This window comes from Podarcis muralis, chromosome 7 (assembly GCF_964188315.1).
Source record: "Podarcis muralis chromosome 7, rPodMur119.hap1.1, whole genome shotgun sequence".
NCBI lineage: Eukaryota > Metazoa > Chordata > Lepidosauria > Squamata > Lacertidae > Podarcis > Podarcis muralis.
In genome coordinates this window covers 45865955-45877189 of record NC_135661.1, presented here as the reverse complement: position 1 = coordinate 45877189, position 11235 = coordinate 45865955, and the positions used below count along the sequence as shown (strand labels likewise).

Sequence of the window (11235 nt, the reverse complement as noted above, 5' to 3'; positions counted from 1 at the left end):
TTCCTTGCCCTCCTCTTTGCTCCCGAGTCCTAATGTTACCATTAAGCCTCTCAAGGGAGAAAAACAGGCCTTTCTATGGCAAGGCGGAGCAGAACATCCGCTATAACGCACACCCCAGGCCTGGCGCGAAGCAGGCAACAGGTCGCTGGTGATCCGTATCCTTCACAGCCGTGGGAGGGAAGCTGGGCGGACGCCAAGCACTTGGGGCAGCGTCGCTCGAGGCCGAGGTGAGGCGAGGACGCGGAGGCAGCAGCGTGAAGGCAGAGAGGAGGACCTCGCCGGGCGGCGGATCACCTCGCATCAAGCAGGCGAACGAGGCGCGGCGACGGACTGGGGGCGGGCGGGGAAGGCGTGGGGCGACCATGGACTGATGGGGCAACTGGCATGAACGGCGGCGGCCCCGATCCCTGCCTCTGCCAAGCCAAGCGGGTAAGGGCGTGCTTGGCGTCCTGCGGGAGTGGAGGAAGAAGACGAGCTGGGCTGGGCTGCGGGAGGAGGAGCCGAGCCTCCAGAGTCGGAAGCAGCGGCCGCCTTTGCCTGCTGCAAGGAAGCTCCCTTTGAGGAAGGTCGCTGGGGCTTACTTCGGAGCAGACGGGCGTGGGGTGGTAGGAGACAAGCCCGGAGTCTTAGGTATAATAAGCACACGGCCACAGCCACAACCTTCAAGGGGGCTCCCTTCCGAGGAGAAGTGGAAATGGCCAGGACTGTGCAGGGCTGGTAACAACGCGGGTTGTCCTGCTCAAAAGGAAGCCCCGTTAAGGCAGAGGCTTACAACCGGTGCCAGCGCACCAACCTCACAAAAGCTAGCGGGGTCTACTCCCGAGTAAGCGTGCACCCGCCGTGGAAGGGGAAACTGCACAATGGACGCTTAAGCCAATGGGACCTGTTCCTTAACTTCACACGTTCACATTCTAAAGGCATTCAGGGCGCACTTATTGCGCCCGCGCGCCCCTCTTTCCAGCAGACCAGCATGGCTGGGCGGGGACGGTCCGCGCCTAACACGCGCCACTTGGCTCCGCCATCGTCGCCTCACGCCCCTCTCTGCAGCCAATCGCTGAGCGTCCTGGGGGAGGAGCCGAGCTGGTCCTCCCCAAAGTCGTCAGCTTGTCTTTAGTATGTTACGGGCTGAATTGTCCAACTTGTTCTCCGTGTAGCGGAGAGCTGCCCAGTGGCCAGGAGAGGGGGCGGGGGGAGGGAACCAAAGCAAAATGAAATCTATCGGCGCGGCTCGGTCTTGTCTCTCTCAGAGGTTTCGCTGATGTGTAAGAAGTCAGCAGGTAAAACGAAACGCTGTTTATTTGCAATTCTTACCTGTGATACATTTCAGGATCTGATTTTCTAACTTTGCCACCTGTTAATTGCTGCCGTAGATCAAATGAATGTAAAAGGAACCGTTTTGAAAGCTGGCAACCCGATTCCAAAACTTTCCAAAATTTTCTAGAATGTCAAGCCGTATTCGTAGGAGCTCTCTTAACATTTGATCCCTCCCCTTAATTTTACTAAAAGCATAGTCCCTGGCAAAGAAGGGAAAAGAAATACCGAAATTCTCAGGAGCTACAGTTTTGGGGTGATCTTCTACTGTTTAGAAATTCAAAGAGGTAGGTTTATACTGTTGCTGTACTTCTCCCAGTTCCGGCCTGTTTAGCAGTGGATTTAGGAAAAGTTCATTTATTCTGTTTTCAGGCTTTGATCTTAATGGAGGGACAATGTCTGTGTTTTATTTGCTTGGATTAGTATAAATGTGAATATATAAAGTTGCTATCCTAACCTGGGAGAAAACCCAACTGGATTCAATAGGACTTTATTTTGAGTAGCCACAATTAGGATTGTGCTGCAAGTGTGTAATCTTCTCATGGGGGAATGATTGCTCTGTCCTTGCTTAATTTGTTCCTCCTTCATTTTCTTTTTAAAAAAACTTTTGTTGGAAATTTTTTTACTTTGTTGAACTTGCTGATAGCTCTTTGACAACATGAGGAAAAAGTAAACAGACGCCATTGCAGCTAAACTGCAACCAAGAAGAGAACCACTTTGATCAAGTTCCAATGTAATATTACCTTGGCTGATCTATTATGCAAACAATGTGAAGTTTATGGTGATAACAACAGTATTCTGGCAACATGCAATGTTGCTGTAACTGGTCTTGATATTAAATAAATTTGCAGCATAATCCCATTAATGTTTATGCAGAAGTAAGCCCTATTAAATTCAATGGTAAGTGTGGATAGGATTGAAATCTTAAATGCTGTTCATTTTTGGAGAATTAGCATTGAGGGTATTTGATTCATTGGGAATCCATGAGGATTTACAGTGTGCTAAGCTTCCCTTCTCCCCTTGTTGGGGGTGGAGAGAGACAGATCAGGGAAGGTTGATGGTAGCATAGCATAGGTGGTTATCAGACTGTCAGCTATCAGACTGGTGGTTATCCCACTGCGCCATGCGCTCTGAAACTGAGCACTGTAGTGCTACAGAGGAGTGAAGTTTCAGAGGTGACTGTGTAATTAAGCCCCAGTCTGAACAGTGCAGCAGGGGAAATGGGATTATCTCTTTCTTCATGCTGTTTCGGATGGTTCCTTTTCTGTTGTTGAAGGATTGGGTTAGGGGGTAGAATTGGCCTCTAGGGCCAATTTCTGCTTCCACCCCTATTGGCTTCATTAAACAAAACTGGTCTCTCCATGGGTTTAGTAGTTTACTCCTCTCACATTTTCATTGTCAAAACTTTTATCTTCTAACATTCTTACAGGAAAGCTTTTAAATATTTTCAATCTTTGAACTTCTTTCCCCAGCAAGCTTTCAGAAATATTTATCCCAGATGGTACCTGTCTCTGATTTGAATTGATTTTCTTTACGTGCTGTTGTTGCTTTAAGTTGTGTGTGTGTGTGTGTGTGTGTGTGTGTCTGTGTGTGTATTAAACTGTTTTTATATATGTAACTGTTTTATATATGCTTATCACTTTGCGATGCCTCATAAGTGAAATAAAAATAATCTGTCTTGCTCTCCTCCCCCTTGTTACAAAGTAATATTTTTATGCATACCTGGGGAGTTGAATGCCAGTGCAGAAATCCTAAGCTGTAGGTAGCTTTGTTCAACTGATATACTAATTGGCATGGGACCACCAAGTTTGCTGTTAGAGGAAATAAGAGCTTCTGTTCTGAAAGCAGTTATAAATTATTTTGCATCCTTCTTTTTTAATCCCCTTATTTATTTTGATTTTCAGCAGGTTTAGAAGCAGGACGTTACCTGTGCTCAGAAATATAGCTGGGACATGTATTATTAACAAGGCAAATAAATGCCAGATGTTTTGTATCTCCATTCTCTTTGGTTATATAAACAGAAGGAAACCATATTGATTGTAGGTGGGAGAAAGGGAAAGTGACAGAAGGTATAAGGAAGTGGGGGAAGGAAAACAGTAAAACAGAGAAACAAAACACCACACATCTTGAAAATATACAGGAGGAAAGTCAAGCAATTGTTGTTCTTGTGAAAAGGGAAGTTCACAACTCCTGCCTTCAACCGAAGTACAGTGGTACCTCGGGTTAAGTACTTAATTTGTTCCGGAGGACCGTTCTTAACCTGAAACTGTTCTTAACCTGAAGCACCACTTTAGCTAATTGGGCCTCCTGGTGCTGCCGTGCCACCGGAGCACAATTTCTGTTCTCATCCTGAAGCAAAGTTCTTAACCCGAGGTACTATTTCTGATTTAGAGGAGTATGTAACCTGAAGCATATGTAACCTGAAGAGTATGTAACCCGAGGTACCACTGTAGTGGGTGGGCCAGTCATTATTGGCAGTGTGGAGGTTAATCTAGCACACCCAAATTTTGGCTTAAATGTTTGAAAAGAGATGGGGGCACTGGCTCTGCTCTGTGACTCTTCAAAATCCTCAGCCTTGCCATCAGAACTGGAGATGGTGCCAGTTTATTTTAACAACTCTGAGCATTGAGTGTCTTCTTTATTAGTGCACCTTTCCTTCTCTCTTACCTGCAGAAGGGGTGTGTGTGTGTGTGTGTGTGTGTGTACACACACACACACACACACACACACACACACTCACACACACACTTAATGGATTTCTTACCTTTCTTCACCATAAGGTCTTGGGGCATTATTGTAACAATATTAAAATCAGACAATTTACAATCAGAATAATTAGGTGGATCTGATAGACAGACAGACAGACAGACAGACAGACAGACAGACAGATAGTGTCAGGAGTCCCATCAGTCCCACAGCATGCTGCCCCGCCATACTAGAGAAACTAAAGTAATACACATGGTTTGTAGGTCCAAGCTGGCAATCTTTCTTCCTACAGAACGATCACTGCATGTTACATCCAGCCCGGTCAAAGGAACCTTGTGTTATATATTCACAAATGCAATATATCATGAGCTGTTGATGAGGCATTTATCTGACACATGTAATAGTTCATGGGCTGCATACCTTCCTGTGCTTAGTTAACAAATTACTTGGAAGGCTTATGAAAGAGAAAAATGTGATTGGTAAAGGGAGTGCAGGATTTAATGTTCCGATTCTGATTATGTTGATAGATATATATATATTAATTGTCTTCTTTACTTCACAGTTCCTTAAAAAATACCATTCTTGGGAAATGCCCAGCTGTTACCCAGGATAGGACAGTCTCCCGATTGTAAGTGCATATCTGGAAAATTTTTTTTTTTAAATCATGCATGTAGAAGTTTTCTGTCCTGAGACTACCCTTTTACAAGCAATAGGACCCCAAACAAAATCAGCACCTTAAGCATGCACATTTGTAGCCTGCAAAGCCAAACTCCGCTTTAACAACTGTGTATGGTGATCACCAGAAGTTTAATGAAACCTTTCTTTTTGCTGAATACATGATAATATAGACACGGAGTCACCAGGCACCTTACGTAGTCCTTCATATGTAGTTAGTGGACTGTGTTTGGTTTGATGTGTTTGGCAGAGGTGTGTCTGGCACCTTAACTGTACAGCTTCCAGTGACTGTTGAATACACACCTCTTTACCCTGACTTTTGACACTTGAGGTGTATATTTTTAGGAACCCCTTTATTTTGGTGATTGTAAGTTGCTTTAAACTATTTTTGATACTGTGTTTTAATGTTGTAACCTGTTCTGGGGCCTTAGGGTGAAGGGCAGGTAATTATTAATAATAACTGTGTCATGAGCTATGTAGGCTTAGGACTGGAAGAACAATAAAAGCCGTATTTGATGTTGTTGTTTTTTCAAGAGAGAGAGAGCAGAGAGGGGAGGGAAATTACAAGCCAGTTTCTGATGCTTCTGTTGTGAGAACAGCCAGACATGTAACTACAGCTGCATTCTAGATTCATAAAGCAAAACTCTGGATACTAGATATATTCAGTAAAAAAGAAAAAAATTAACAGAAGAACATTTTAATAGTTTCAATGTAGCTGCCTGTTAAGCCAATAAAGCTCAGTGTTTTGTCTGCTTACCTAGAAAGAGAAGTTTGCATTCATTCTCTAAAGCAAGAGGTGTTTAACGTGCCAGACAGTTTTTGGATGGTGAACAATGACCAGTAGCAATTCCAGTTATGTCAGCGGTGGTGCATGTTGGTCAAAGGAGTCGAACAGAGTGTAACAGAAAACTAAGATTAGAGCAACCTTAACGGCTCTGTTCCTGAAGAAAGCCAGTTTGAGTGATAGTTTCCAGGGCTACTGGCATTCTTTTCCACCAATAAGCTAAGCAAACCCCCTTTACTGCCACCTTGACACCACTCCCTGCCCCCTTAAAAGAGTTAGAAACAATCAGTGAGCTCTGTAACCTATTCCAAGGCTTATAAACTCAAAAGAGTGCTTTTGTACTATGCAGATTGAGCATATACTTTCATTAGGCTAACTCATGATTGTTTCCAAAACTTCCATACCTACTTATGCTGAGAGAGTGACCTCAAACATATTGACTCTGAAAAATGCCCCATTGTTTTTAGTGAGACATTACTTAGTCCCAAGTGGCTGTGCCTAGGACTCCAGGTAGAGAGAAGCTAGTGCAATAGAAGGCATTACTTCACTTAGTTATTTTACATATTTCATGCTAGCAATAGGATTAAGCAGAACTTCTGATCCTTCTTGGAATAATTACACGAGGTATTACAAAATAGGTGTCATGTCTGGGGTTAGTTCAGTACAAGTCCTCTCAACCTGAATGTACTCCAGTTCATTCATAGCCATTGAGAGTAGATTCCAATTGGAAGATAGCATATTTCGGATATGAAACAACTCTGCAAAGGGTTGGACAATGCGGAATATATTTTTGGCATGTAGCCTATCACTTAGAAATAAACACTGAAAACAATCCTGAGTGTGTTGGCATTTGAAAATGTAGGGTTACTTTTAAGTAAATGTGCTTTTAACATTAGCATGCCAGGGTGCATTCCACCAACATCTAAAGTTGTCAGTTTCAGAATCTGCTTAACTTGCTACTAAATTCTAAATTTATAAAATGCACAAATTATTTATAAATTTATGATTAAGTTACAAAACAAATTATTTATTTATTTATTCTCAGTGGTCTCTTGGTATAAGTCACAGCATGGATGTTAACATTAAGCATTGTTGCCTTTTAAAAAATAATAATAATAGCTTTATTTTTACTTGTAGGCTTTTCAAATTGTCCTGCTTTAAAGCAGAACCAGTTCTTAAGATGTCAAGTACTATGACCTCCTGGAGTATCATCTCGGCAAGAAACATTATCTCCACTTTGCATGGAAAAGGACGTTTGTATTCCAGGTGCTTTTCGAGCCAGAACAAAGTAGCATGGAGGGGTTTGCTTGCCAAAGACTCCTTTTCTTCTTTCCTGTCAAGTTGCAGTTGCTGCATGGACAGCATCTTCACTGTGAGAAAAGCTTTCAGACACACCTCCACAGAAGAAGAAGACTTCTCCTTCCACCTGACACCATCACAGATAAATGAAATCTTAAGGGCTAATGAGTTGTCCTATACAGTACCTGAATTTGATGGGAAGAACCCGAGCTCAGTGTTGAAATTTGAGAGTAACCACTTGGCTGCCAACGCCCCAAGTGAAGACCGTAGAAGTGCAGCTACATGTTTGCAGACCAGAGGGATGATGTTTGGAGTCTTTGATGGCCATGCAGGCTATGCTTGTGCACAGTCGGTCAGCGAGAGGCTGTTTTTTTACATTGCTGTTTCTCTTCTGTCTCAACAAACGCTGCAAGAAATCGAGTCTGCCATGGAGTCCATGAAACCAGTTCTGCCCATTCTGCAGTGGCACAAGCACCCCAACGACAGGTTCTTTCATGAGGTCGCCCCAATGTATTTGGAGCAGCTCAGAGTTTATTGGCAAGACTTGCTGAACCTGGACATGGAGCCATGCCATACTAAGAAGGATGCACTGATCTATGCATTTAAAAGGCTGGATTCTGATTTCTCTTTGGAAGTCCAGGCTCCCACAGAAAACGAATTGGTAAGGAACATAGCTCTTCAGGTGGCTTTCTCGGGCGCAACAGCATGTGTGGCTCACATCGACAGTGTTAATTTGCATGTTGCAAATACTGGTGACTGTAGAGCAATTCTAGGGGTTCAAAATAAAGATGGGATGTGGTCCGCCCTCCCTCTTACTGAAGACCACAATGCCTTCAACAAACTGGAAGCTTTAAGGTTAAAAAGTGAACACCCGGCCTCTGAAGAGGATACTGTCATTGTGAACAACAGGTTGCTGGGAGTTCTTATGCCCTCCAGAGCTTTTGGAGATGTCAGATTTAAGTGGAGCCAGGAACTTCAACAGAGTGTGCTAGGAAATGGTTGCAACACGGAGGCTTTAAACATTTATGAGTATGCACCGCCAAACTATCATACACCTCCTTATTTAACTGCAGAACCTGAAGTCACGTACCACAAAATAAGAAAGCAGGATAAGTTTTTAGTGATTGCTTCGGATGGGCTGTGGGACATGTTGAGTAATGAAGAGGTGGTCAAGCTTGTTGCCACGCATCTGCTTGGAGACAATGCCCAGAAAACGCCACTTGCTTTTAAGAAACCAGCCAACCTAGGTTACATGCAAAACTTCCTTCTTCAGAGGAAGGGCAGGCACATCCGCTCCTATGACCACAACGTGGCTACCCACCTCATCCGAAATGCCATTGGCAATAATGAATATGGAGAGATTGATCCAGAGAGGCTCATGGCAATGCTGACGCTTCCTGATGATGTAGCACGGCTGTATAGGGATGACATCACAGTTACTGTGATATATTTTAATTCAGATATAATTGAAGGTTACTACAGAGATAACGAATAATGGACTTGTTTTTATGAACTGTACATGTTCTGTGGACCACTAGGGATTTAAAAAAATATTAAATCCCTAGCAATACCATTGTGCAGAAACTCCCCCTGTCTTGTCTTCAGAAGTCTTATAGTGGCTCTTTTAATGAAGAATTCATGTGAAAATTCTAATAGCCTGCTTTGATTAAAACAGCTGCCCCCAACTATCTAGACATTTTGGGACTACCAACTTCTATCATCCCCAGCTGGTAAAGACCTGCTGGATGGGGCTGATGTGAATTATAGTCCAGAACACCTGGAGGGTCCCAGGTGGGGGGACAGCTGGGGTAAAGCAATGCAAAATTATTTATTTTAGTAGAACAAAGATTGTAAGACATCTTGGGCGGAAAGGGTATCCTTGTGCCAAGGTGGATGAGAGTGAAATATGCTGCTTGTTAATCACAGCCATAAACTCAAGTGGCCAAATATCATTGCCATTGAAATTCATGGCAAATTTCTCTGTGAACTGAGAGCACTTACACTGAACAATATTAGAAAAATGCGCTAGAATGGTGGACAGCACTTTTCCTTTGAAGGCTAAGTTGCAAGATAGCCATGAATGCAAATACTGTATGGCAGGTGAGGAGGGGCTTGGTCTAGGTGTGCCCCCAGGACTGATGGTTTCCATGGGAAAGTCTGCTAGGTACTATTCTGGTACAAGATTTTTTGAAATGCATAGTAGCTGAACAAAAGGGGCACATATTAGAAAAATGTCTTAGGAAATCATGCATAATATTTCACTAAGACTCACTTCCAAACCAGCATGATAAATCCTTTGCATTTATTCCTGTAGGGAACATTTGTTTCACAAAGCAGTGTAGCCATTTAAAATAAAATGTCAGTTTGATTGGCTCTCCTACTCAGCTTCCTGCAGCGCCCTATTTAAAATATGAAAACTAGCTTTCTTCTTATTCTGACTGTGAGATTGTTTATGCACTAGACTAATTGCTGCTTGAGCGCATTTATACTGCACTACAGGGATTCAAATCTCTTGCTGACTGCTTCTGCTGCCATAGTACCAATTGTATATGTGCCTCAGAGCTTCTCAAGCCTATGGAAATGTTGTCCTTTTTAAAATACCTCAGAAGCAATTGCTACTTTTAGTTATGTTGCACCCTTGCAAAGCATATGGCTGAATACTTCTAGTTTTCAGAAAGTATCCTTTCTAATACCTTTTAATGTGTCTGGGCATCTGGATCTGCTATCAGTGCAACTCATGTCTTTTGAAATAAATCATTACCAGTGGAAGCTAACTATTTTTGGCTCGTTGGGGAACGTATTCTTTTAATAGCTTAAAAATTATACAATGATATTTTTTCTTTTCGTTTTAAGAAAAGATGGCTGAAGTTTTGTTTGTAGGCCATATGGAAATGAAGTTTTGAATCTTCATACAGTGCTCATTGTTTTATGCGTATTGAATCTTCGTGAAGAATGCTTCCTAAAGAGCCTCTATTTAGTGTTCTGTATAGTTTGAATCCTGCTTTCAGATAAGACCTTACCTAACCAACTGCTCACTTGAAATCCAATTCATAGTTAACAGTTGCATCCTTCATTCAAAACCATCAGATAAAGGCACATTTAATACACTTCAGTCTATCACTTAAAGAATACAATGGATTTGTACTGGGCAATGAACAATCACACAGGTGGAATTTTCCACTGTGAGTCAAAATTGGGACTTGTTTGGAGGCCACATCTGACAGTACAAATTTAAAATCTTAAATGTCATGCTCTGTACAAAGAAATGTGGGCAGGTTGGGTGAATGGCATGAGCGACAATTCATGACTTAGTTTTGATGTGGATTAGAAATAAGTTTTGTCTCTTTCCAAGTGATAAAACTTGAGGCTTGCAGGAATGCCTTAACTCCATCAAATGTGAGGAGTGATATCCTTTTAGCAGACGCAGATTCTAGCTTCAAGTACAATCTCTTAATACCTGAGTAGAAGGGTTTTCTTATCATTTTAGTCAATTGTGCATAAGTAAGATCGCTAAAAATGAGGCTCTTTCATGTCAGCTTCAAAAGAAATGGTGTGTGTTATTTAAACACACTAACCTTTAAAAAAAATGTTTACGAAGATTGTGTTGAACTGTACTTGTTAACTGGCAATTACTGTTTAAGAGACCACATTTGTGGGTTTTTCCTGTAAAAACAGACTTAGCATGTATTTATAACTGCTGTATGCCTGCTATAATTTAGAGTGTGAAAATTAATATTTAGAAATTGTTTAACAAATATGCACACTATGCAGTTGGCTGCACATTCTACTCTTTCTGTAGCTGCAGCGATACAGTTGATTGCCATTAACTACTGTGCTTCTGAGGCAACTTGTGAAATTCCTCAGGCTGCTGTTACTTTTCAGGAGCATGTGACTTACAGCTTTCCCAAGTGTCAATATGACACTTCATTCCATGCTTTTGTTTCTGATCTAAACACAACTCCTTGCTGGCTTACCCTCCTGGTGTATCTGACCCACTGAATCAGTTCGAAGCACCGCTGCTAAATAAATGTATGTTTCTGTTCCATCAATTTGGATCATGTCCAGTCCCACCTGAAGTCCTTTGCCTGTTATTTGATTCGTGATTCGTTCCTGTTATTTCTTTTTCACTTGCCCATAACTCTGTCACTGACAATATCCTACCCATTAAATTTCCTTGCTTGCTCCATCTATTCTGTAATAGCTCCTCTGTGATCAAGCTCCTGTCCTTCTTGTGCTCCTGTTTCTGTGACTTCTGTCATGCTATCACCTGTCAGCAGTATAAAACAATGTCTTGATTCACACCTAATGCTACACCATGGTTTATTAAGCTAGAGTTTATTAAAACATGGCTTAGCATGTGTTAATCCTGGCCAGCGGCTTAACTGGTGTTTCTACTACCAACAAACTACAATCTTAAACCATGCTTTATTGTTGGCTTATGAATCTTACTTACTGTTTTA

At 42.2% G+C, this 11235-nt stretch overlaps 1 protein-coding gene across 3 annotated transcripts; it reads left to right on the top strand.

The window, feature by feature from the left end:
• Window positions 1–262: 262 nt before the first annotated feature.
• On the top strand, window positions 263–10842 carry PDP2 (pyruvate dehydrogenase phosphatase catalytic subunit 2). 3 transcript variants are annotated; one of them, XM_028739690.2, is made up of 4 exons: window positions 263–429; window positions 1507–1598; window positions 4580–4645; window positions 6614–10842. In XM_028739690.2, the coding sequence occupies exons 1-4, from the start codon at window positions 385–387 to the stop codon at window positions 8268–8270; spliced, it is 1860 nt and encodes a 619-aa protein (XP_028595523.2). In that variant the 5' UTR covers window positions 263–384; the 3' UTR covers window positions 8271–10842. The 3 variants fall into 3 exon arrangements, with proteins under 3 accessions (XP_028595523.2, XP_028595531.2, XP_028595527.2); XM_028739698.2 differs by lacking the exon at window positions 1507–1598 and having other exon boundaries at window positions 406–429; XM_028739694.2 differs by lacking the exons at window positions 263–429; window positions 1507–1598 and adding an exon at window positions 473–1277.
• Window positions 10843–11235: the final 393 nt, after the last annotated feature.

Bases quoted from the DNA above. Each gene is read 5' to 3' on its own strand.
- PDP2 (XM_028739690.2), top strand. From the start codon at position 385: ATGAACGGCGGCGGCCCCGATCCCTGCCTCTGCCAAGCCAAGCGG. The intron at 430-1,506 runs GTAAGGGCGTGC...TTTTACTAAAAG, and splicing joins GCCTCTGCCAAGCCAAGCGG to CATAGTCCCTGGCAAAGAAG. The intron at 4,646-6,613 runs GTAAGTGCATAT...TTTTACTTGTAG, and splicing joins GATAGGACAGTCTCCCGATT to GCTTTTCAAATTGTCCTGCT.